We start from the raw sequence: 22,576 nt of genomic DNA on the forward strand, positions 1-22,576 counted from the left end.
ATTTGAATCTTGACTGCATAAGGAAATCATAGTTCAAGCTTCAATTTTGTTTCAATCTTACTGAACAATTAAAGGAAATTTATTAAAATTCTCTGGGACTTTTTTTTTAATGTGTAAATTGGTCACAGGATGGTAAAGACCCATGTAGATCTAATATTTCAAGTTAGTTGTTTCAGAAACTGTTAACCATTTCTGAAAATTTACTTAAGGTAAAAATTAATAATTGCTGCTAAGAATCTGTCTTTCCATCAAAAAACAAAACAAAACAAACCTATGAGTTGATTTAGGGCATAAGCAGAGAATAATCCCTACTACAAGACAGATGTATCAGAAAATACATGAAGATATTCAAATCTAGCAAACACTTCTATTCAAAATCTCTCTCAAAGAGTTATATTTATTGTTTCTTAAAAGAACATCCTCCAAGGAAACATTTTAGGCTTCCATTCTTTTCAAGGCAATCCATTGACCTGAACTCCAGTATGCTATCTGCACCCCTTAATTCTGATCATGAGCTCAGACATGAGAAAGCCAAGTGTATCACAGAAGAGGCAGGATGAGTGCTCTGCCAATGAATCCACAATTTAATTAAGCTAAATTAATGGATATCAATAATTATATGGATTTTATAACCAGGAGATCACTGAAGAAATCAAAGACAGAATAAAAAAATACCTAGAAACAAATGACAATGAAAAAATTATGACCCAAAACCTGTGGGATGCAGCAAAAGCAGTTCTAAGAGGGAAGTTTATAGCAATACAATCCTACCTCAAGAAACAAGAAATGTCTCAAATAAACAACCTAACCTTATACCTAAAGCAATTAGAGAAAGAAAAACAAAAATCCCTGAAAGTTAGCAGAAGGAAAGAGATCATAAAGATCAGATCAGAAATAAATGAAAAAGAAATGAAGGAAATAATAGCAAAGATCAATAAAACAAAAAGCTGTTTTTTTGAGAAGATAAACAAAATTGATAAACAGCCAGACTCATCAAGAAAAAAAGAGAGAAGACTTAAATCAACAGAATTAGATATGAAAAAGGAGAAGTAACAACTGACACTGCAGAAATACAAAGGATCATGAGAGATTACTACAAGCAACTCTATGTCAATAAAATGGAAAACCTGGAAGAAATGGACAAATTCTTAGAATGGCACAACTTTCCAAGACTGACCCAGGAAGAAATAGAAAATAAAAACAGACAAATCACAAGCACTGAAATTGAGACTGTGATTAATAATCTTCCAACAAACAAAAGCCCAAGACCAGATGGCTTCACAGTAGAGTCCTACCAAACATTTAGAGAAGAGCCCTACCAAACATTTAGAGAAGAGCTAACACCTATCCTTCTCAAACTCTTCCAAAGTATAGCAGACAGAGGAGCACTCCCAAACTCATTCTACGAGGCCACCATCACCCTGATACCAAAACCAGACAAAGATATCACAAGGAAGAAAACTACAGACCAATATTACGATGAACATAGATGCAAAAGTCCTCAACAAAATACTAGCAAACAGAATTCAACAGCAGATTAAAAGGATCATACACCATGATCAAGTGGGGTTTATCCCAGGAATGCAGGATTCTTCAATATACACAAATTAATCTATGTGATAAACCATATCAACAAATTGAAGGAGAAAAATCATATGAAAACCTCAATAGATGAAGAAAAAGCTTTTGACAAAATACAACACACACACACACACACACATATATATATATATATAAACCCTCCAGAAAGTAGGCATAGAGGGAACATACTTCAACAGAATAAAGCCCATATATGACAAACCCACAGCCAACATCATTTCAATGGTGAAAAACTGAAACAATTTCCACTAAGATTAGGAACAAGACAAGGTTGCCCACTCTCACCACTATTGCTCAACATAGCTTTGGAAGTTTTAGCCACAGCAATCAGAGAAGAAAAAGAAATAAAAGGAATCCAAATCAGAGAAGAAGAAGTAAAACTGTCACTGTATGCAGCTGACACGATACTATACATAGAGAATCCTAAAGATGCTACCAGAAAACTACTAGAGCTAATCAATGAATTTGGTAAAGTAGCAGGATACAAAATTAATGCACAGAAATCTCTTGCATTCCTACACACTAATGATGAACAATTTGAAACAGAAATTAAGGAAGCACTCCCATTTACCATTACAACAAAAAGAATATACCTAGGAATAAACCTACCTAAGGAGACAAAAGACCTGTATGCAAAAAACTAAGACACTGATGAAAGAAATTAAAGATGATACAAACAGATGGAGAGATATACCATGTTCTTGGATTGGAAGTATCAACATTGTGAAAATGACTCTACTACCCAAAGCAATCTACAGATTCAATGCAATCCCCATCAAACTACCACTGGCATTTTTCACAGAACTAGAACAAAAAATTTCACAATTTGTATGGAAACACAAAAGACCCTGAATAGCCAAAGCAATCTTGAGAAAGAGAAATGGAGTTGGAGGGAACAGGCTCCCTGATTTCAGACTATACTGCAAAGCTATGGTAATCAAGACAATATGGTACTGGCACAAAAACAGAAATATAGATCAATGGAACAGGATAGAAAGCCCAGAGATAAACCCACACACATATGGTCATCTTATCATTGATATAGGAAGCAAGAATATGCAATGGAGAAAAGACAGCCTCTTTAGTACGTGGTGCTGGGAAAACTGGACAGCTACATGTAAAAGAATGAAATTAGAACACTCTCACGCCATACACAAAAATAAACTCTAAATGGATTAAAGACTGTAATGTAAGGGCAGACACTATAAACCACTTAGAGGAAAACATAGGCAGAACACTGTATGACATAAATCACAGCAAGATGGTTTTTGACTCACCTCCTAGAGAAAGGGAAATAAAAACAAAAATAAACAAATGGAACCTAATGAAACTTAAAAGCTTTTGCACAGCAAAGGAAAACATAAACAAGACGAACAGCCGACCATCAGAATGGGAGGAAATATTTGCAAATGAAACAACTGACAAAGGATTAATCTCCAAAATTTACAAGCAGCTCATGCAAATCAATATCAAAGAAATAAATAACCCAATCAAAAAATGGCAGAAGACCTAAATAGACATTTCTCCAAGAATATACATAGATTGTCAATAAACACATGAAAGAATGCTCAACATCGTTAATCATTAGAGAAATGCAAATCAAAACTACAATGAGGGCTTCCCTGGTGGCACAGTGGTTGAGAGTCCACCTGCCGATGCAGGGGACATGGATTTGTGCCCCGGTCCGGGAATATCCCACATATCGCGGAGTGGCTGGGCCAGTGAGCCATGGCCGCTGAGCCTGTGCATCCAGAGCCTGTGCTCCTCAACGGGAGAGGCCACAACAGTGAGAGGCCCGCGTACCACAAAAACAAAAAACAAACAAAAAAACCCAAAAAAACTACAATGAGATATCATCTCACACCAGTCAGAATGGCCATCATCAAAAAATCTAGAAACAATAAATGCTGGAGAGGGTGTGGTGCAAAGGGAACCCTCTTGCACTGTTGGTGGGGATGTAAATTGATACAACCACTATGGAAAACAGTATGGAGGTTCCTTAAGAAATTAAAAATAGAACTACCATACGACCCAGCAATCCCATTACTGGACATATACCCTGAGAAAACCATAATTCAAAAAGAGTCATGTACCAGAATGTTTTTGCAGCTCTATTTACAATAGCCAGGACATGGAAGCCACCTAAGTATCCATTGACAGAGGAATGGATAAAGAAGATGTGGCACATATATACAATGGAAGATTACTCAGTCATAAAAAGAAATGAAATTGAGTTATTTGTAGAGAGGTGGATGGACCTAGAGTCTGTCATACCTAATGAAGTAAGTCAGAAAGAGAAAATCAAATATTGTATGCTAACACATATATATGGAATCTAAAAAAAAACAACAACAACAACAAAAACAACACCCCAAAATGTTCTGAAGAAGCTGGGGCAGGACAGGAATAAAGACAGAGACGTAGAGAATGGACTAGAGCACACGGGGAGAGGGAAGGGTAAGCTGGGACGAAGTGAAAGAGTGGCATGGACATATATACACTACCAAATGTAAAATCGATAGCTACTGGGAAGCAGCCACATAGCACAGGGAGATCAGCTTGGTGGTTTGTGACCACCTAGAGAGGTGGGATAAGGAAGATGGGAGGGAGACGCAAGAGGAAGGAGATATGGGCATATACGTATACATATAGCTGATTCCCTTTGTTATACAGCAGAAACTAACACACCATTGTAAAGCAATTATACTCCAATAAAGATGTTAAAAAATTATATGGATATTTTATTGAAGCATAGTTAATTCAGAATGTTCTGTTAGTTTTAAGTGTACAGAAAAGTGATTCAGTTATACATATATGTATATATATATATACAAATGTATATTATTTTTCAGATTCCTCAGGAATTGTATGAATTTATCCAAATAGAAAAAGAGTAAAAGGTTCAATTGATAGATTGTTGAGACTACTGAATATAGTTAGTATTTGGCGAAATCCATTATCATACCCTTTTGAAGAAACACTAAACTATTTTGAATAATAACCACTGATGCTCTTAATATCTAATGGAAGTGAAGGAAAATTTATGTAACTCTACCTGGTAATACCAGGACACACTGCACACATGGATAAGAAGGGGAGGATATCTGAAAATGTTATCACCTATAACTCTGAAGATCAAATCACAGCAAATTCCAAGGAAAATAAACTGAGTAGTTTCTTTCTTAGTCTGAGTGCTTAAAGCATAATTAAGTATGTGATGATGTGATAAATTAAATTGAAGCAATAACCTAGAGAGGTATGCTTGTCTAAAACGGTGAGCAAGGAAGAGGGAACATCTGTCTGGACAGTGATGCATCCAGGTCTAAGAGTAATATATACTTGAAGTCTGGATCATGACGTTAAAACTCAGAGAGTCTCCTCAGAGTAACTCGGCTGAACTCAAATTTCTTGTCACCATGTCCTACAACTGCTGCTCTGGAAACTTCTCCCACTCCCTTGGGGACCACCTGAGCTACCCAGGCTCCTCCTGTGGCTCTTCCTACCCCAGCAACCTTGTTTACAGCACTGACTGCTGCTCCCCCAGCACCTGCCAGCCCTCCTGTGTGGTGTTCAGTCCCCACCTGATGTCCTGCTACAGCCTGAGGACCTCCATGCTCTGCAGACACTTCCAGATAACTTATTATGGGTCTCTGGACTGTGGGTCCATCAGAGGCTGCTCCCTGGGTTATGGATCTAGAAGCTCCTACTCCCTGGATTATGGATCCAGAAGTTCCTCCTCACTGGGCTGTGGATCCAGTGTATTCAGACCCCTGTGTTATGGAGTTCATGGTTCCCCTTCCCTGATCTATGGCTCCAGGTTTGACTACCCAACATACTTGGCTTCTAGGAGCTTTCAATCTTCTGGTTATAGGGCAACCTATAGATCAGCCTTCTGTAGGCCAACTTTCTGAGTTTCCAGACCTTGTGAGCAAAATGTTTGTCTCTATTTAAAACTGCTATCATAGCCTTTTTCAGAAATGTTAGCTAACTCCTCTCTCCATCAGACCTTCATCCTTTCTCTAGCATCAAGCACTGGCTGACAGACTAGTTCTTTCAGTGAGATTAATGAATGACCAAAATATTGAGTCCATGTCTGTAATTTTGTTGAAACAATTGGTTCAGAATTACATAAACATTTTCTTACAAGATACATGGAAATTCAGTTTTGTTTGACCTAATAAACTCATTCACTCTTGCAACTGATATGTTCTCATTGTTCTTTATTGGTTTTAAGTTTGATTTATAATCTATCTCTGAGGCTACAGGCCTTCAGAGTACTTCTTTCTAGGAATGGGTTTGGATTTCTTCAGGAAATGGTGTCAAGCCTGGTGCATGGGAAATTTTCTGGGCACTCCATTGCCTAAGGGCTAACAAGTGTGTGTGTCTTCCACCAACAAAACTGGTAGGATTTTTATTATTGAGTATGCCCATAATTAAGTCAATATTCTCATTATGTTTTCAAGAAGGACACCTTGTGCCGACAACCATATATTATTTTGACTTTACATTTTCAAAACAGTATTGAGTTAGCGTTTGTGCAGAAGATGTCACTTCTGGTGATGAAATAGTTATAGTATAACAAATATTTGTATAAATTGGATATATTGGTATGAAAAAGACAAAATATGAAGTACCATGGGTTAAAGGGCATTATGGTTGTCTTTAAATATACAGGAAACGGATTATTAAGTGTGTGTGTGTGCGTGTGAGAGAGAGAGGGGGAGATCTATTCAGATCTGAGACAGGATACACTTTGGGTTTCTTTTCATTTGAACAAGTTATTTGTCTCAGCAGCTAAATGTGTGGCCAGAATTCAATTAAAACTTTTTCATAGCATACTTAGTAATAACTCTCCATGAGTGGGAAAATAAATATCAAAGATTACCATTTGTGGGCTTCCCTGGTGGCGCAGTGGTTGAGAGTCCGCCTGCCGATGCAGAGGACACGGGTTCGTGCCCCGGTCCGGGAGGATCCCACATGCCGCGGAGCGGCTGGGCCCGTGAGCCGTGGCCACTGAGCCTGTGCGTCCAGAGCCTGTGCTCCACAACGAGAGAGGCCACAACAGTGAGACGCCAGCGTACCGCAAAACAAAAACAAACAAAAAAGATTACCATTTGCTCCAATCATGTGCTATGAATGTTTATTAATTTGCCTTCCTTCGTCCTCAAGCTTTTTCTAAGTGAATTTGAGAAAAGAGGGCCTCTTTTCACTTATACTCAAAGACAATCACGGCTCAGCATAGGAATGTGGGAATCAGGTCCCCTGTGTACAGAAATCTGCTCAAGAGACAGAAAATAAAGAAATAGAGAAGAGGGACACAAAGGTTCCTGCTGATCCAGGAGTCTCTTGTTCCCAGCATCCTTTAAGCCAGTTTTACTAGTCCTTCATGCACTTTGATTATATGGACCAATAAAGTCTCCTTTTGGTTTAAACTAATTAAAATAAAATAAGATTTCTGTTACATACATTTAATGTAATAATTATTATTATAATTAATAATAACGTGTCATCTAGGTGCAGAGTTACTCATTGACTTTTGTATAAATAAGCAGTTAAATTTTTTATTAGTAAGATGAAAATATCCTGTGTGTCTGCATTATTGCCATTAGTATTGAGCAAGAATTCTTCTTGAAGTAATGTGGAATGAGTAACATGTGGACTAAAGAAACCACTGGGAAAATGAATTCAAAGGGGTCACACTAGCATGGCCCATGAGAAAGTCCTGGGAACACATTCAGCAAACCTAATGGAACTAGAAGCATTTAACTTCATGTAAAGTAAGGTCCCAGGCCCACCAAGGAGTGATGAGTAGAGAGGAAAGTTTAAAACTGAGAACAAACCAAGATGGAAGGAAGGGATACCCAGTGACATAGAGGATCTAGTTCTGGAATGACTTGGAGAATTTCCCATTTTAATGGAATCTTTGAGGTGAGAGGTCAAAAATAGAAACAAGGAGCCAAAGCGTAGGAGAGGAAATACATACATTAGAATGTCTCAATATTTAAACTTTTCAAAGTATAGTGTGAAGATTGCAGGGATCAGACAAGATGAATATTCTTTGCATCCTTCATTTTCTGCATTGCAATATCTTCTTAGTATCACATCACTGCTAATATCTCTCTATATTTCCCATTTTTCTTGTCTTATCTATCCCTCCCGCCCTCCCCATTCCCATCTCTCTCTCTCTCTCCCAGTGATTTTCCATCACCTATGTACACTCTGTTTTTCTCCACATCCCCCCTCTAGGTACCAGCTAACATTAGGTGGGTGACTGACTTGGATGATGGTGACAGAGAGTGTAAGGGAAGACTGGGATCTATCAGACGTTACAAAAATGCTCAGAGTGACATAGGGCACTTGCCTCTCCAGCTCACTCTGCTCGTTCACAACTACCCCAAGTCTAATGCCCTTTAATATCAGCTCTTTGTTCTGAACTCAGCTCACTAGATATGTTTTGAACTTTAACCTTACCTAGAGTTCTTCTCTGAAAAATGCACAAGGGAACTTAGAAAAAACCAAGACCTTTGTCTTCCAAGAGTTAGTTCACATCTAGTGAGAGAGGCAAATTTACTCCCATTATCTTGGTGGGAAGGGTGGGTGTGAAGGGTGAGTGTGAAGAGACCTTTAGGAAGAGCCAACTGCATAAGCTATGGCACAGTTGCTTGAAAGAATATGATGTAGGGTTTAGGGAGGAAAACTGCAAGATCTTTTTCTCATTAAACTGTGAGATGTGGACAATGAGAGGTAAGAAATTACATAAGCATTAAAAGTGAGATTGCCTAACCCTACAGGTCCAGGAAAAGAGACAGAAGCAACACTTATGACTGAAAAAACCTGAGCTTTGTGTCTGGGGTGACAAGAAGTCGATGATCAACCTTCAGATTTAATATGCAGGAATGATTTGGGGGCTCATGTTTTTCTCAGGTTGCAAAATCAATGTGATTATTTATGTGAATGGGGACTCATTCAGTTGCAAATAGCAGTCTAATAAAATGCTAACACACACAGGGCAGAGTTTAGGGATGCAGTCTATAACTTGAGAGACAGTGCACTCCAGGAGAATGTGAGTTAGAGTTCAAGTTTAAAATACTTTACCCAGCTACTCAACAGGAAATTATACCTCTCACCATGTCTTACATAGTGCTGCTCTGGGAATTGCCCTAACTGTACCCTTAGAGATCTTCTGATATTCTAGTGTCCTGCTATGTTTGTTCTCATCCTATCAATTTGGTTTCCTGCTATGTTTGTTCTCATCCTATCAATTTGGTTTCCAGGAGCATCTCATTCTTATGGGGACACTCACTTCAGGGTTGTGCAGGTGATGGCATCCTTCAGTGTTGCACCTCAGTCTCTCCACTGTCCTCACCCTAGCCCTGGTCCTTGTCTGCATATACCTCTGCTCTCTAATCATGCCCTGTGTTGGCTGTCACATGCATGTCACTTGAGAACTGCTGCATTTTACAGTCCCTGCCAAACTCCTGACATGGAGTCTTTGGTCTAAGGACACAACGGTGGCCAACTGGGGGCTGTGGACTCTGTTTCTGCTGCCTAACCTACTTTCCCTTTATTTATTTATTTTTTAAAATTAATTTTTATTGGAGTATAGTTGATTTACAATGTTGTGTTAGTTTCTGCTATACATCAAAGTGAATCAGTTATACATATACATATATCCATCAACAAAGGAATGGATAAAGAAGATGTGATATATACATACATTGGAATATTACTCAGACATAAAAAAGAACAAAATAATGCCATTCTGTACGAACACACTTTCTTCTATAAATTGTTTGTATATTTTACTAAGTAGTCTGTATATATGGATTACTCATCAAACTGCTGCATGATCAAATTTTTCATGCAAAGGCTATACAGGATTCTAATGATGTTAAACCTTTCCTACACAATCAGCTGTTGTCAAATATGAACATTCTCTTACTGGACTGTGGTCTTTCTCCTGGATCAACTGTACTTGTTCTAAGATCCCCCTTATAATAGGACAAGTAGCCATCTACTTAGAGAAAAGTAGCCTTTGTCCTTTAACACTTCCATTTGATTAATCCACTAAAAATTATTAAGTCTTAGAATGTTTTATATCAAGGCTTATTTTTGCAATGAAGTAGAACCTTACAAGCAAGTAGAAAATGACAGAGAAAAATGAGATTGTGGAGATTTATCTCATTGGCACCAAAACTGTCATTAGTGTGTGTATTCTGGTGTATTCTTTGAATACTCTGGGTTTTAAATAAATATTTCTTTTCCTGTGAAATATATGCTAAATTTTCAACTTATAAGAATGTGGTTATATATAGGATTTCTATAGGTAGATTAGAGTTCTGAAATCTCTTAATTTGCTATCTTTTTTATGATGCCATATAAAGGAAAATAAAGTAAAAAATATGTTTGGAGTTAGGCTCTATTTCTGATTCTTCTGCTAACAAGATTTTGATCTTAGGGATATCCCTGGTGGCCCAGTGGTTAAGAATCCGCTTGCCAATGCCGGTACACGGGTTTGAGCCCTGGTCCGGGAATATCCCACATGCTGTGGAGCAACTAAGCCCATGAGCCACAACTACTGAGCCCGTGTGTCATAACTACTGAAGCACATGTGCCTAGAGCCTGTGCTCTGCAATGAGAGAAGCCACCACAATGAGAAGCCTGCACACCACAATGAAGAGTAGACCCCACTTGAAGAATAGGCTCGGATATCTGCAGCTAGAGAAAGCCTGCACACAGCAACGAAGACCCAGTGCAGCCATAAATAAATAAATAAGTAAATAAGTAAATAAATAAATAAATAAAAGAAATGGAGACATTATATTAAAAAAAAAAAGATTTTGATCATACACACATCACTTAACTTCTTTGGGTATCATCTTCCTTATATGTAAAATGTGATGGTCCTTGATGATCTGTGATCCCTAATAGTCCAACATTACTGACATATCCATATTTTATATGATAATAGTAGGTTAATAGTGGCATGTGAGAGGTGAGCTGTTAATGTCCCCCATAATAGTTTAAATTCTTTTATGTTGTCCAGGGAGGGAAAAACAGAAGGAAAATGTTTAAAATGTGATGCAATGTAAAACATAATAGTGTTAAGACAGAACATTTCAAAAAAGTAAAATCAAGATCCTCATGCAAATGAAAAACACACATATTAAATATTTTATTTAACTCATTAATGAATGAGGGTGTCACCATTAAGAAGCGACAACTGGTTCAAAGAGAACTCAAAGAACACACTTATATAGGCTGTCAGAGATGCTGAAATAAATTTACAAAGGCAGATACAAAGTGGTTAGTGTACACAGAGGAAAAAATCAATGAAACTCCACTAGACAGAAACCATTTTTATTTTAACAGACAAGAATCATTTGTATTATTATCAATTTTCTACAGTGTATAGAATTATACAAGAGATGAAAAGCAATGAAAAGGGGCAATACCCTGAAACATGAACTAGATCGGACACAGGGTAATTCATTCCAATGTCCCTCATTTCAAAGCCTCAGGGTTTTTTTTTTTGTCTGACAACAGAATGTGAAATCAGTAATGCTCACTGTAAAACATAGTAATAAATGTATTGCAACAGTGTAAACATCGTTTTTTTCTTCATTATAGAAACTAAGGAGAAAAAAGAAATTACATGATATCATAGAAGGATCTAGTCTATTTTATTAGTGTACTGTTTTCTAGTGGTACTGCATCTGCTTGTAATTTGGAGGAAAAGATGATTACATAGGGGTGCAATATTTTGACTTCTTGCCCTATTCCATCCCTCACGTCACCTCAATCCTTACACTACTACTGTCAGCTTTACTCATCTTTAAAAACCTCGGATTTAATTAACTTAAATAACATACTTAAATATGGAAGAGCAAAATGGAGGTCCATATTTCTGATTCATTACACTTTTTAATTTTTCTAACATTAAAAAGTTAACCATTAAAGAAACAGTTCTTCATCTGGATTGTGGTCATGGTTACGGGAAATCTAGACATGAAATATAATTATATAGAACTATACACATACACAAATGAGTGTGTGTTTAAACTGGTAAAACTGAATGAGATCTGTAATCTAGCTAACAGTATCGCAGTGATGTCAATTTCCTGGTTTTGGTACTGTAGTACAGGTGGATAAGATGTCACTTTTTGGGGAAGCAGGGTGCGGGTTAAAGGGATTCTATGAACTATTTTTGCAAATTTCTGCAAGCCTATTTATTAAAAAAAAAACTAATTATTTAAAAAAAAGTTTAATGAAAGTTAACTGTATGTTGAGAACATAAGTAGGCTATTGATTGGCAAAATGTGTTATAAGTTGTATAATGGATGTTTCTGGAAGATTCATATAGGCACACTAAGGTCTGTCAGTTAAAGTGACAGGATGCAGTTATCACTGATGTATGGGAGCTCCTAATCTGCTAACGGTGAATGTGGGCCTTGGGAATAAAGTGAAAGGATTAGACATTGCCCAGAGTTTTTCTTTTCTTCCATGTTCCATTCGTGTCTATTTCAGAATTTGTAAGATTTCCCCATGAATCTCTATTTTGTTTCCTGATGGAATCAGTCAAATCTTTCCACTCCCATCAATCCCAAATGACTGAAGTCCCACTTGCCAATGTTTATTTCTTGGAACACTGTTCTTAAGGGATATTAGTAGATGAGATACAGTGTTTGCATTTACACAATGAATATTGGACTAACCAAGTTAATCAGGTTTGCTTTCTTCCCCTTTCAGAGTTTTTAATTATGCTTAAGCATATTGTGAATTTCCAAATGAAGAGGGGAGAATTAGTGTTTCCTTCCCTCACTTCTCCATGGTGAAATTGGCAGAGACACAGCATGAGTTTTCCTAAGTTTTTTGGTCCAGATAATATTGTAATTTTTAGTAAAAATTAATTTTAATCAAAATCCAAACTCCAGGTAATGAGTTATTTCTCTTATTTCAGGGAATTTCTGAAAAGAGATAATAACTAAATTTGTTTTTGAAATACACACTCCTTTCGGTACTTTACCAGAAAAATAATCCCAGTCACGTAATTGAAGAGGAAGCTGTTATCACACTCATAATCATAAAAAGAAGTGAATAGTGGCTGATTCTGTGTTTTTAACAGCTTACTATTCCTGCTGGGCAAATGACCACAGAGGTTAATGTTTTGACCATAAAATTGATTCCAGGGAGCTACACTTTCTGTGGATGAATATTGGATATTGCAAGGTGAAACGGTGTCATTGATTGTTCGTCTTCTCCAGCTTATAAACCAAATTTGAAAAATGCTTTCGCTTCAACAATTTTAGGGTGATTTTTCACGGTCTATTATTGCACGAGGTAAAGCAAGAAAAACAAACAGTCAAACCACATTTAGCACATCCTCTGGAGCTACAAACTTCATTCTGGGATAGTGATGTGGAAATGTTCTCTTAATCGATTGTCGACATGTGGGAAGGAATGCTTTGTGCAGCAAGTCTGTCTTTATTGAAGTCATAAGATGGAATTCTACCCAGCAAGTTTTTCATTTTCAAATTCTAGACAAGAATGTGGTGCGAATTCTAAAATGGCTTGCCTTTACTTTCCTACCCAACACCTTTTGTCATGTGGTTTAACACTTTGCCTAGGGTATTATCCTCTTTTTCTCCATTTTAATCCTATTTTTAAGTGTTCAAGAGCTTAGTAATAAAACTTCGACTCATCTGTGTCATGCATTTGGTCCTCAGCATTTGTTAGCTTTATATTGTGGCTTAACAAACAGAAGGTAGGCTTGGGTAATGAAATATCTGAAGACAGAGAGATTTGGTCTCATTTTCTGGCTCTATAAAGTTTTTACTAAAATAATTTCTTACACATTACTTAACATATCAATATGCTTTTTTTCCTGAAAAGTGAAAATAGTACTACTTAATTCATAGAGCTGTTATGAGGAATATATGTGAGAATTATGTAATGAAGAGTAAGAATGTTTAGATTTTGAATTTATGGAAGGTATTATGCCTCAGACGTCTTTGTTCATATGAGCCCATTTCCCTTGATATATGATGTGATTATCATATATTTGGCAATTAGTGTTAACATATTAATCTCCTTTTAGCAAGCAGGAAGAGCATACAATAGGCTTTGGTCTGCATTACTGAGATTTCAAAATGTATGCAAAGTGGGCCTCTATTTCAAGCATGAGCAAAACAACTACTGCTTTTTCAAACATGGAGAAAAATAAATGTGTGTTCCAAAGTTTACTTGTAACTAGTTTAATATATTTTCTTGCCTAAATCTTCACTGATTGCTATGTTGGGTGAGAGCAAAACAGGCAAAAAATATTCAAACCTTCCTTCAAAGGGTCCTTACCAGTTGAGACACTACTTTGGATAAATCTCTATAAATCACTGTAGCATATGATGAGAGACACTGAAGTCAGAAAAATATGACTATGGAAACAAAGCTCCACACATTAGCCCACCAGATTCTATTTTTGGGGGTAATAGTACCAGTCATGTTTCTATCATGATTCTCTTGGGAATGCCAAACAGAAAATTGCTTATTAATGGTCTTGAAATTCAAAACAAATGAATACCATAAGTTATTATAATTGCTTCTTGAACTTTGAAGTCTTGCCAATATGAGTAGAGAATAAAGGCCCGTTGCCTTCAACCTGCTGAAACAATGTAGAATTGATACTGTCCAAAGAATTCTTACCTGTTGTTATGCACACGGTTCCTGAATAGCAAGCCTCTTTGGTAAGTCATAACGTGTTTATTAGCAGTGACTCCTTCTTCCCAAAATGCAACTGCAACTAGGATAGCTCATCTGATATTAGGTACAGAGTTGCTAGGGATCAAGCCCATTAATAAGACAAAGGAATCAGTGCTGTCCTGTCTATTAACCAACTGACATCCCAACCTGGGCCTGGGCTCCCTTGCCACCCTCCAGATAACGAGATCACTTGATCCTCAGAATGCCTCATTCTGGGTCCCCACTTTGGTTTCCCCACCTAGAGAATTTCCGAGTTTTCATGCTTCAGAGTGAGTCCTTAGAATATGTAAGCATTTCAATAATAATGTTTTTTTTTTTTACTTGGACATCAGTTTGTCTGCTTTGAGAGTGAACTCATTTAAACTGGGTTTAAGAAGAAACACTATGTATATTTGAATCCCTTGATTCTAACAGCTATTGGATATTTGTCTTGTACATATTCAATTTCCTTAAATGTAAAATAGAGATGATGATAGTATTTATATCACAAAATTACAATGAGGAGCAAATGATAAGATATGTGAAGCAACTAGAAGAGTTCCTTGAATATAGAAACCACTCTATAAATGTTACCTATTATTAGACTATAAATGTATGTAATTTATGTCCAAAAAAATAAATGCATATGGCTCCCTTGACCTAACTCTCTGGTGAGCCATAAACATCATATCTTTCATTTGGCCCAAAACCAAATATTTATGCTCTCAATTCCTAAACATTTTAAATACACAATAAAGTATACAATAGAATACTCCATTCCCTCCCCAAACTCATAAACATGCAAATAAATATGTTTTAATCCATTATCTTTATATAAGTTTTTACCTTGGGTGTAAACTAATTTAGCATTTTCTTAATCTTTTATTTATTTATTTATTTAATGTTTCTTTTATACTGTGATTTTCCTGGGCAATCTTATCTCTGTGCCTTTAACTCTTGGTCTTCACTAGTGTCTGTCTACCCTCAAGCCACCAAATTCCTATAGTTAGGTTAATCAAGGATCTTTAAGTGTAATGCCCACCCTCATATTATGCAGAAATGCGACTATCTGAAACATTGCTTTGAAATTTTTTTATTTGTTCAGCAATTTTCAATGTGCTTGAAGAAAATAATTTGGTATTTGCTTTACTGCTTATAAACACAGCCCCTAAGGGGCCATTCAAAATTTACATGCTACAAATTTGATAGTAGATTACTTTTTAAAAGTATTTGGGCTAAAATTTCCATCTTCTTTTCTAATATAATTTAAGTCCACTTATATGAGGCATTCCATATTCATCCAGCTGGTAAAGAGAGCCAAGCAGAATTATTTTTCCATAAAACATTTGATTCTTGCAGAGTATCATGATCAGGCAATGATATCATTGTCTTTTATGCACCATTTTTATCACACGTATCAGTTGTTACTGAGCATAAGTACAGGCTTTATAATATGGGACACCACATTGGGAATGACTGAGCAAAGAACTGCAATAAAATATAATGCTGAAAAGCAGGGAGGAAAGAAAAGACCTGTAACTCAGCATCCTGTAAATGACCCTTTGAGTCACAAATTAAAACAACAATGATGACCAATTATGTTGAGCATGCAACAATCATCTCAAGTCCAAGGCAATACTGTAAACTGTCTTTTGGCTATAAAATACAAGTAAGCATATTTATCATGGTGTTAATCTATTTGATTGTAATTAGACAACACACTAAGGAGATGTTCTTATGCAAATTGTAGTGTAGAAAGATACTGAGGTTGGCTGTCAAAAACATCTCACTCACAGGTTGAGAGCACATAAGCCCTCTAGGCCAGCAGGGAACATTCAGACCTTCTCTGACACTGTTAACAAATGAAGTAGTTGTAGTGATAACATGTCACAGCTGCTAGGTTGGAAACTTCTCTTCCTTTTCTCTTAGAGAATTCCTGGTCTAGCCAGTCTTTTCCTGTGGCCCGTCTTACCTCAGCCACTTTGTCTACTCACTGACCTCTGTTCTCCCAATCTCCTCCAAGAAAAGTTTCTCTCTAATGACTCTCAAGAGAGCTGCTAGAAGCCCATCAGCAGCCAGAAATGATCTGTTTTTCCAGACACTATGAATTCAATGGCTCCCAGTCTTTAAATTGTCAATCCTCTGATTCCCAAAACCTGAATTATCTTCCCAGGTTCTGCCATGCAAACTACTTTCTTACCAGCGATGTCCTGCCAACTTAATACAGACCAGCCTAGAAGCCTGGCTTCTGTAAAGCAGCTTAATGCCTCTTCATGCTTCTACATGAAATTCTGTTTTCTATTTTATTCATTTACCACAATCCCCACTTCAGGATGGACTGACCACCAACTACCTAGTTTCTCTCAGAGATACATGTTCTGTCATCATTACACAATCAGAGTAGTCAAACTTGGGAAACCACCTTAGAGTTTTATATGTTAGATATTAAAAGAAGTTACACATAAAAGAAATCATGAGGTTATTTCATATCTTCTTGTTCTCCTACAATGTGACAGAAATGTTGTTATTGAATAAATTTTCATGGAATTGGGAGGCAGTCAAGCACTGTAGTTAAGAATATAGGCTATTAAATCACACTGCCAGGGTCTGAACCCAACCGGGGGCCCACTCATACTCTTATGTGACCCTCCAATCCATTCTTCTAACTGCAGACAGAGTCATCTCTGTAGGAGGCAAATTTGATCTAATTATGTCCATATTTATAACCTATCAGTGGTTTCTCATTGTTACAGATCCCCATTCCCTTGTCCAAGCCAATGGGGACAGATGAGTTTTGGAATCCAGTTTTTTCAGACTTTAGAATGATAATAGAATGCGTAAACTGTATGTAATATAATAACCCAGGTAGTATCTGGGGAAAAAAAAACCTATAATCAAACATATTTGTTTATTTCTGAGGCACAATATATCCACACTAAGAAGAGGAAGAAAAAAGTATATGCACAGTTTCCATTAGTTTGATCATGTCATTCTATCCAGAAAACAGAGAATGCCTTCTTTCACCACCAAATTAGTTCTAAAGGATGTTTTTTATTTTCAAAGTGTTTTGGACTTTTGAAGAATGTCCAGAGCCCCTTGTCATCTGGCTCCTGTCTGTCTCCGGTCCCGCCTGTTATCTTCTCTCTTCCAAGACTCATCACTAATGCTGAGCTTCTTGAAAAAAGATCCTCTTACCTGACTGACTTCTTTGCCTTCAGTCTTAAGCTGAAGCAATCTAGTATCTTTTGAAGATAAAATTAGGGCATAGAGACACTAGGTATGAACTAATTGGGGGTCAGATCATAAGATGATTTGTATTAAAGACTTAGGAAATTGAATTCGAGTTTGAAAAGACCAACATAGACTTTAGAAAGAAAAAAAACATTGTGAGAAATGCATAGGAAATAGAGTTGAGATAGGCAAGACCAGAGGCTCTGGAGACCACCTATAATAACAGACAAATAATTGAGCTATGGCCAGATAGAAAAAAAAAGGATTTTACCATTTTTGGAGATTAAAAAAATAGCAAGGTATGCTTATCCAAGATCAGATATGGGAAGCGAAGAAAGGGGAGGTCATGGATATATCCCAAGAACTGCATAGATGGGTTACTGTAACTATAATAGTGTGCAAAAGAATTAGAAGTTGTTCTAATTCAGGAGATGGCTTAGGAGGGCAGCTGAGCCTCTGCTGGGTTTAATGTTTTTGTGAAACATCCAAAGGGATATGTGGATCAAGCAAAAGTTTGGAGGGAGAGAGACTACCTTGGAGGGAGGGAGACTACCTTGAACTAGAACAGTGGTTCTTCACCAGAACTGCTTTAGCACTTAAGCAAGTTTTGGAGACATTGTTAATTGGCATAATTTGTGTGTGTGTGTGTGTGTGTGTGTGTGTGTGTGCGTGTGTGTGATGTGTTACTGGCGTCTAGTGGATAGAGCCAGGGACACTGCCAAATATCTTACAATGAACAGGATACTCCCAACAAAGTAATACCCAGTTCAAAATGTCAATGATAACAAGGTTGAGAAACCCTAGACTGGAAGGAAGGCAGTAAGAGGACTGGGGAGATTTATGATAAGTTTAGAAAATAGAATGGGTCATATTTAGAGTGGATTGCATGTGTTAAGAGAATTCCAAAGTTTCTGAGTTAAACTACTATGTGGTTCGAAATACTGCTTACTCAGAGGAGAAAAAATATTTTTTTTTCTCCCTAGGGAAGAATAAAAGTTCAATTTTATACACATACAATTTTGACAGCCTTATAAAATCTCTAAATGGAAATGTCTAGTAATTGGATATCTGGGTCTAGAATTTTAATAAAAGGAGGTGTGTACTGGAAATATACATTTGAATGACACAATATGAACAGTATTTCAAGTCATGAATGGGAGCTACCTCCCCTACAGAGAAAACAAGTGGTGAGATCAGCAGTAAGCCTCAAAAAACAGGAAGCCAACTAATGGTAAATTGAATTTGGTGGAAGTTAGATAGAAAATCAGGAGTGTGATGTCACAGAAGTTCATAGATGAACATATTTCAAGATCAGGGACACAGTTAACTGTGATAAATGTGGTTAAACATTTGCATAGGATCATCCCCAAAATGTCCACATTTAGAAGCATAAAGGTCACTGCTGACCATACCAGTGAAATTTCAGAAGAGTGTTAAACCAGAGAAAAACAACATGGTTATTGAAAAGACAATAAGAATTTAGATAGTTGACAAACTGATCACACAAATCTTTAGAGAATTTTGTCTTTAAAAACAAGAAGAGCTATATAATCACGGAGGAAATGACACTAAGATTTTTGGGTTGAAGATGGTTAGCTATGTCTGTAAGTCTGAGAAAACAGAGCCATTAGAATGGATAGGGATGAAGCTGTTGGACAGAGAAAGGAATGATTGATCAAGGCCACAAAGGTAACTTTGCTTGGCCTGGAGGTGAGGGGCAGAGATCTAGGGTCACCTTAAGCACTAAACTGGTTATGATTAATTTGGGGATTATATTTAATTATGAAAGAGATATTTATACTCAATGTATTAAAGGTAAGTTTTAAAAGACAATTAGTGTGCATGCACTTATTTTAGATGAATGTAAAAATAAAAAGTTAATGATTTGATATATTCCTTCATTTCATAAATAATTTGGAGCACTCACTGTGTGCCGGATGCTTGATCAAAGAAAATTAAACCCTGTTGTTGATCCTGAGGAACTTCTGGGCACTCCACTCTTACAATGTATGTGACTGTCCTGCAAGTTCAAACGACTGAAATCTTACTCAGTCTGCACAATCCATTTCAAAAGACATCTCTTCCAATTCCTCCGTGTGTGTGTGTGTGCGTGTGTGTGTATGTTTATTCACCCAAATGGATAGCTAATATGACACTAAGACACTTATTGCAGAAGAGTTTAAACAGTTGAGATGAACACCTGTCAGACATGAGGAATTTGATTTTGGCTTTGAGGGATGAGAAGGATTTGGGGAAGCGAGCAAGACATCTGGTAGAAATTTGCAAGCAAGACAATGGGCAGACTATTCCATTGTGCCAGATAAGCAAATGCTGTAGAAGATTAGAGAAAAGAATCACCAGGAAGCAAATGGAAAAAATCAAATTACATAAATAGGTTTTTGCTTTCCAATTTCTAAAAGATGCTTTAAGGCAGAAGTTGAATATTACAATAAGTGAGAAAAAAGACATTTCTAATTCTAAGACTTTTCTATCATTGATTTTTTTATAGTGATAAGGTTAATTTTAACTACTTAATATGAAGGTACTTTTTTGCTGCTTTGTCTTTCAAGAACGATGAACAAAAGAGAAGCTCAGTAAGGAGTGAAATGAATCACTCTCTAAGGTGTCTCATTTCTCACTCCCAACTGAGTTGGCAAAGGTTAACACACTATTAAAATTCAAGTTGTTGCAAATGTATTTCATCGGTAGTCAACTCACTCAAGGTATACTAGTTTTCAGCAATTATTCTCAGTGATAGTCTACGTGTTTGCCAAAGAATCTCTGTGTCACGTGGAAAAGGAATTCAATAACTCCATGCAGGATCAAACATGAGTTGCTTAATGATGATAAGCTAAATGAGAGGACAAATAGAAGAAGAGCTTGAAATAACCATCTCCATGGTAACTTTGAATGCTAAAAAAAATAACCGAAAGCATTAGGAATCTGGTGGCTGCGTTTGGTTTTCCATAAAAGAGGTAAGAATGTATAGGTAGGCACATCTGACAGAATGCAAATGTTATCACATTGAAATGTTTTTCTCACCTTGGTATTCATTGTGCACGTGATTCTGGGAGCTGAAAGGTTAAGCTTCAGCACAGCATTGCTCTTCCTGCTGGCTTTGGAGGTAGTCACACCTGGGCTGTTAAATGGGTGATAATTTCTATCTCATAAAGTGGTTGCAAGGATTAAATGATGCCACAATCTGCAATGTTTTACACATAGTAAAGGCTCCATAAAACATATATAAATATCTGAGAGGGAGGTACTTATGACTGTTAGGAGTCACAATTTACACACTCAGGCACAAAGTCAGTCAATCTCAGTGAGGAAACAAGGGCACCATCTTTATGCATCAGGACCAACGTCTTTGAAGGCAAACCACACCTAATTTCTGAAAAAAAAAAAAAAAAGAGAAAAAAGAGAGAAAGAAACAGAGTGGCTTCTATAAAGCAGAATAATTGAACAGCAGTTAAGAAAACACAGGAATGTGTTCAGTGATAATTATAGCCTAGGTTAATTGACTGTTTTCATGACAAGACATGCACAAGAACAGGGAGGGTCTGCATCACATCCAGTGTGCTGAGGATATATATATATAAACATGGCTGGGAGAAGCCAAGGATATCAGAACATCTCACAGTAACTCAGCTGAACTCACATCTCCTGTCAACATGTACTACAACTGCTGCCTTGGAAACTTCTCCTCCCACTCCCCTGGAGGCTATCTGCGCTACCCAGGCTCCTTCCAGCCCAGCGACCTGGTCTACAGCACTGATCTCTGCTCTCCTAGCACCTGCCTGCTGGGCTCCTCTCTCTACAGTGGGTGTCAGGAGGCCTGTGATGAGCCCACCAGGTGCCAGGTGTACCGTGTGGTGTCCAGTCCCTGCCAGATGTTCTGCTACCATCCAAGGACCTCCACACCCTGCACTTCTTGCTGGTCAACTCACACTGGATCTCTGAGCTGTGGGTCCAGCAGAGGCTACTGCCTGGGCCATGGATCTAGAAGTTGCTACTCACTAGGCTGTGGATCCCGTGGCTTCAGACCCCTGGGTTCTGGAATCTGTGGCTTCCCTTCCCTGAGCCATGGATCCAGATTTTGCTGCCCAGCATACATGGCTTCTAGGATCCGCCAAAATTCTTGTTACCAACCAACCTGTATATCTGGCTTCTACTGCTGATCAACCAGCTTAAGGGTTCTAGACTGTGACTTCACAGTTATATCCCTCAAAGTTCATCTCAGCTATTATCTGACTGGAGTCTATATTCTACTACCTAGACAAATGATAATTTTTAAAAATCCTATTAATATTAAAATAATTTATCTCAGAGAGTATCCATTCTGTTTTCTTCTATTTTCCCCCTTACTTCTCTAGTTAAAAATAGTACAAGAGATCTCTTTTCCTTTCAAATAAACTCATTTAATCTGATATCAGTTCATAAATCTTACTATTAATTTTTTAAAAAGATGTCTGTTGGGAATTCCAAATCTACTGTTATTTGTCTAAAAAGAAGTATTTAATTTATGGAGCAAATTCCCTGATTGGAAGAATTATCTGCCAGTACAGAGTTAGTTCCCTGGAATTTTTGGCAAGTGGAATCAGAGTTTGGGCAGGAGATTATCCTAAACTCTTCTATGAGTGGTCATTTCAGCCTCATCAGGATATCTTACTTTGGTTAAACTAATCATGGGTCAGATCCAAGAAGAAAAGTTCCAGAGACAGCAGTGATGCTTCAGCAAGTACTAGCTTGGCTGTTTTAGATGAAGGAATTGTCAAAATACTTTTTAGAAGACCCTTTTACAGACTTATGTAAGCTCTAATGGAATTCTGACGTTACAATATTAACTGACTGCAGTAACCTGTGTAAAGAAACAAACATGTTAAGTATGGATGAAATTAACCACATATTCATTTATTATAATAAAAGGAATACAATTTCTGAGTCATTTTTTAATGTTGAGGCGGCATTCTCTTTCTTCTATTTGATCAGTATAAGGCCAGCTGTTTTCATA

At 37.2% G+C, this 22,576-nt stretch overlaps 2 protein-coding genes across 2 annotated transcripts; both read left to right on the top strand.

The window, feature by feature from the left end:
• The first annotated feature begins 4,976 nt into the window (after nucleotides 1–4,976).
• Nucleotides 4,977–5,510, top strand: LOC114890805 (keratin-associated protein 13-2-like). Its single transcript, XM_029214681.1, has one exon. It carries the CDS (start codon nucleotides 5,016–5,018, stop codon nucleotides 5,508–5,510), a length of 495 nt encoding a protein of 164 aa, XP_029070514.1. The 5' UTR covers nucleotides 4,977–5,015.
• A 15,702-nt stretch (nucleotides 5,511–21,212) lies between these two features.
• Nucleotides 21,213–21,743, top strand: LOC114890806 (keratin-associated protein 13-1-like). The gene has a single exon (XM_029214682.1). It carries the CDS (start codon nucleotides 21,237–21,239, stop codon nucleotides 21,741–21,743), a length of 507 nt encoding a protein of 168 aa, XP_029070515.1. The 5' UTR covers nucleotides 21,213–21,236.
• Nucleotides 21,744–22,576: the final 833 nt, after the last annotated feature.

Source organism: Monodon monoceros, unplaced genomic scaffold (genome assembly GCF_005190385.1).
Source record: "Monodon monoceros isolate NGI ecotype Baffin Bay Population unplaced genomic scaffold, NGI_Narwhal_1 Super_Scaffold_11, whole genome shotgun sequence".
Lineage (NCBI taxonomy): Eukaryota > Metazoa > Chordata > Mammalia > Artiodactyla > Monodontidae > Monodon > Monodon monoceros.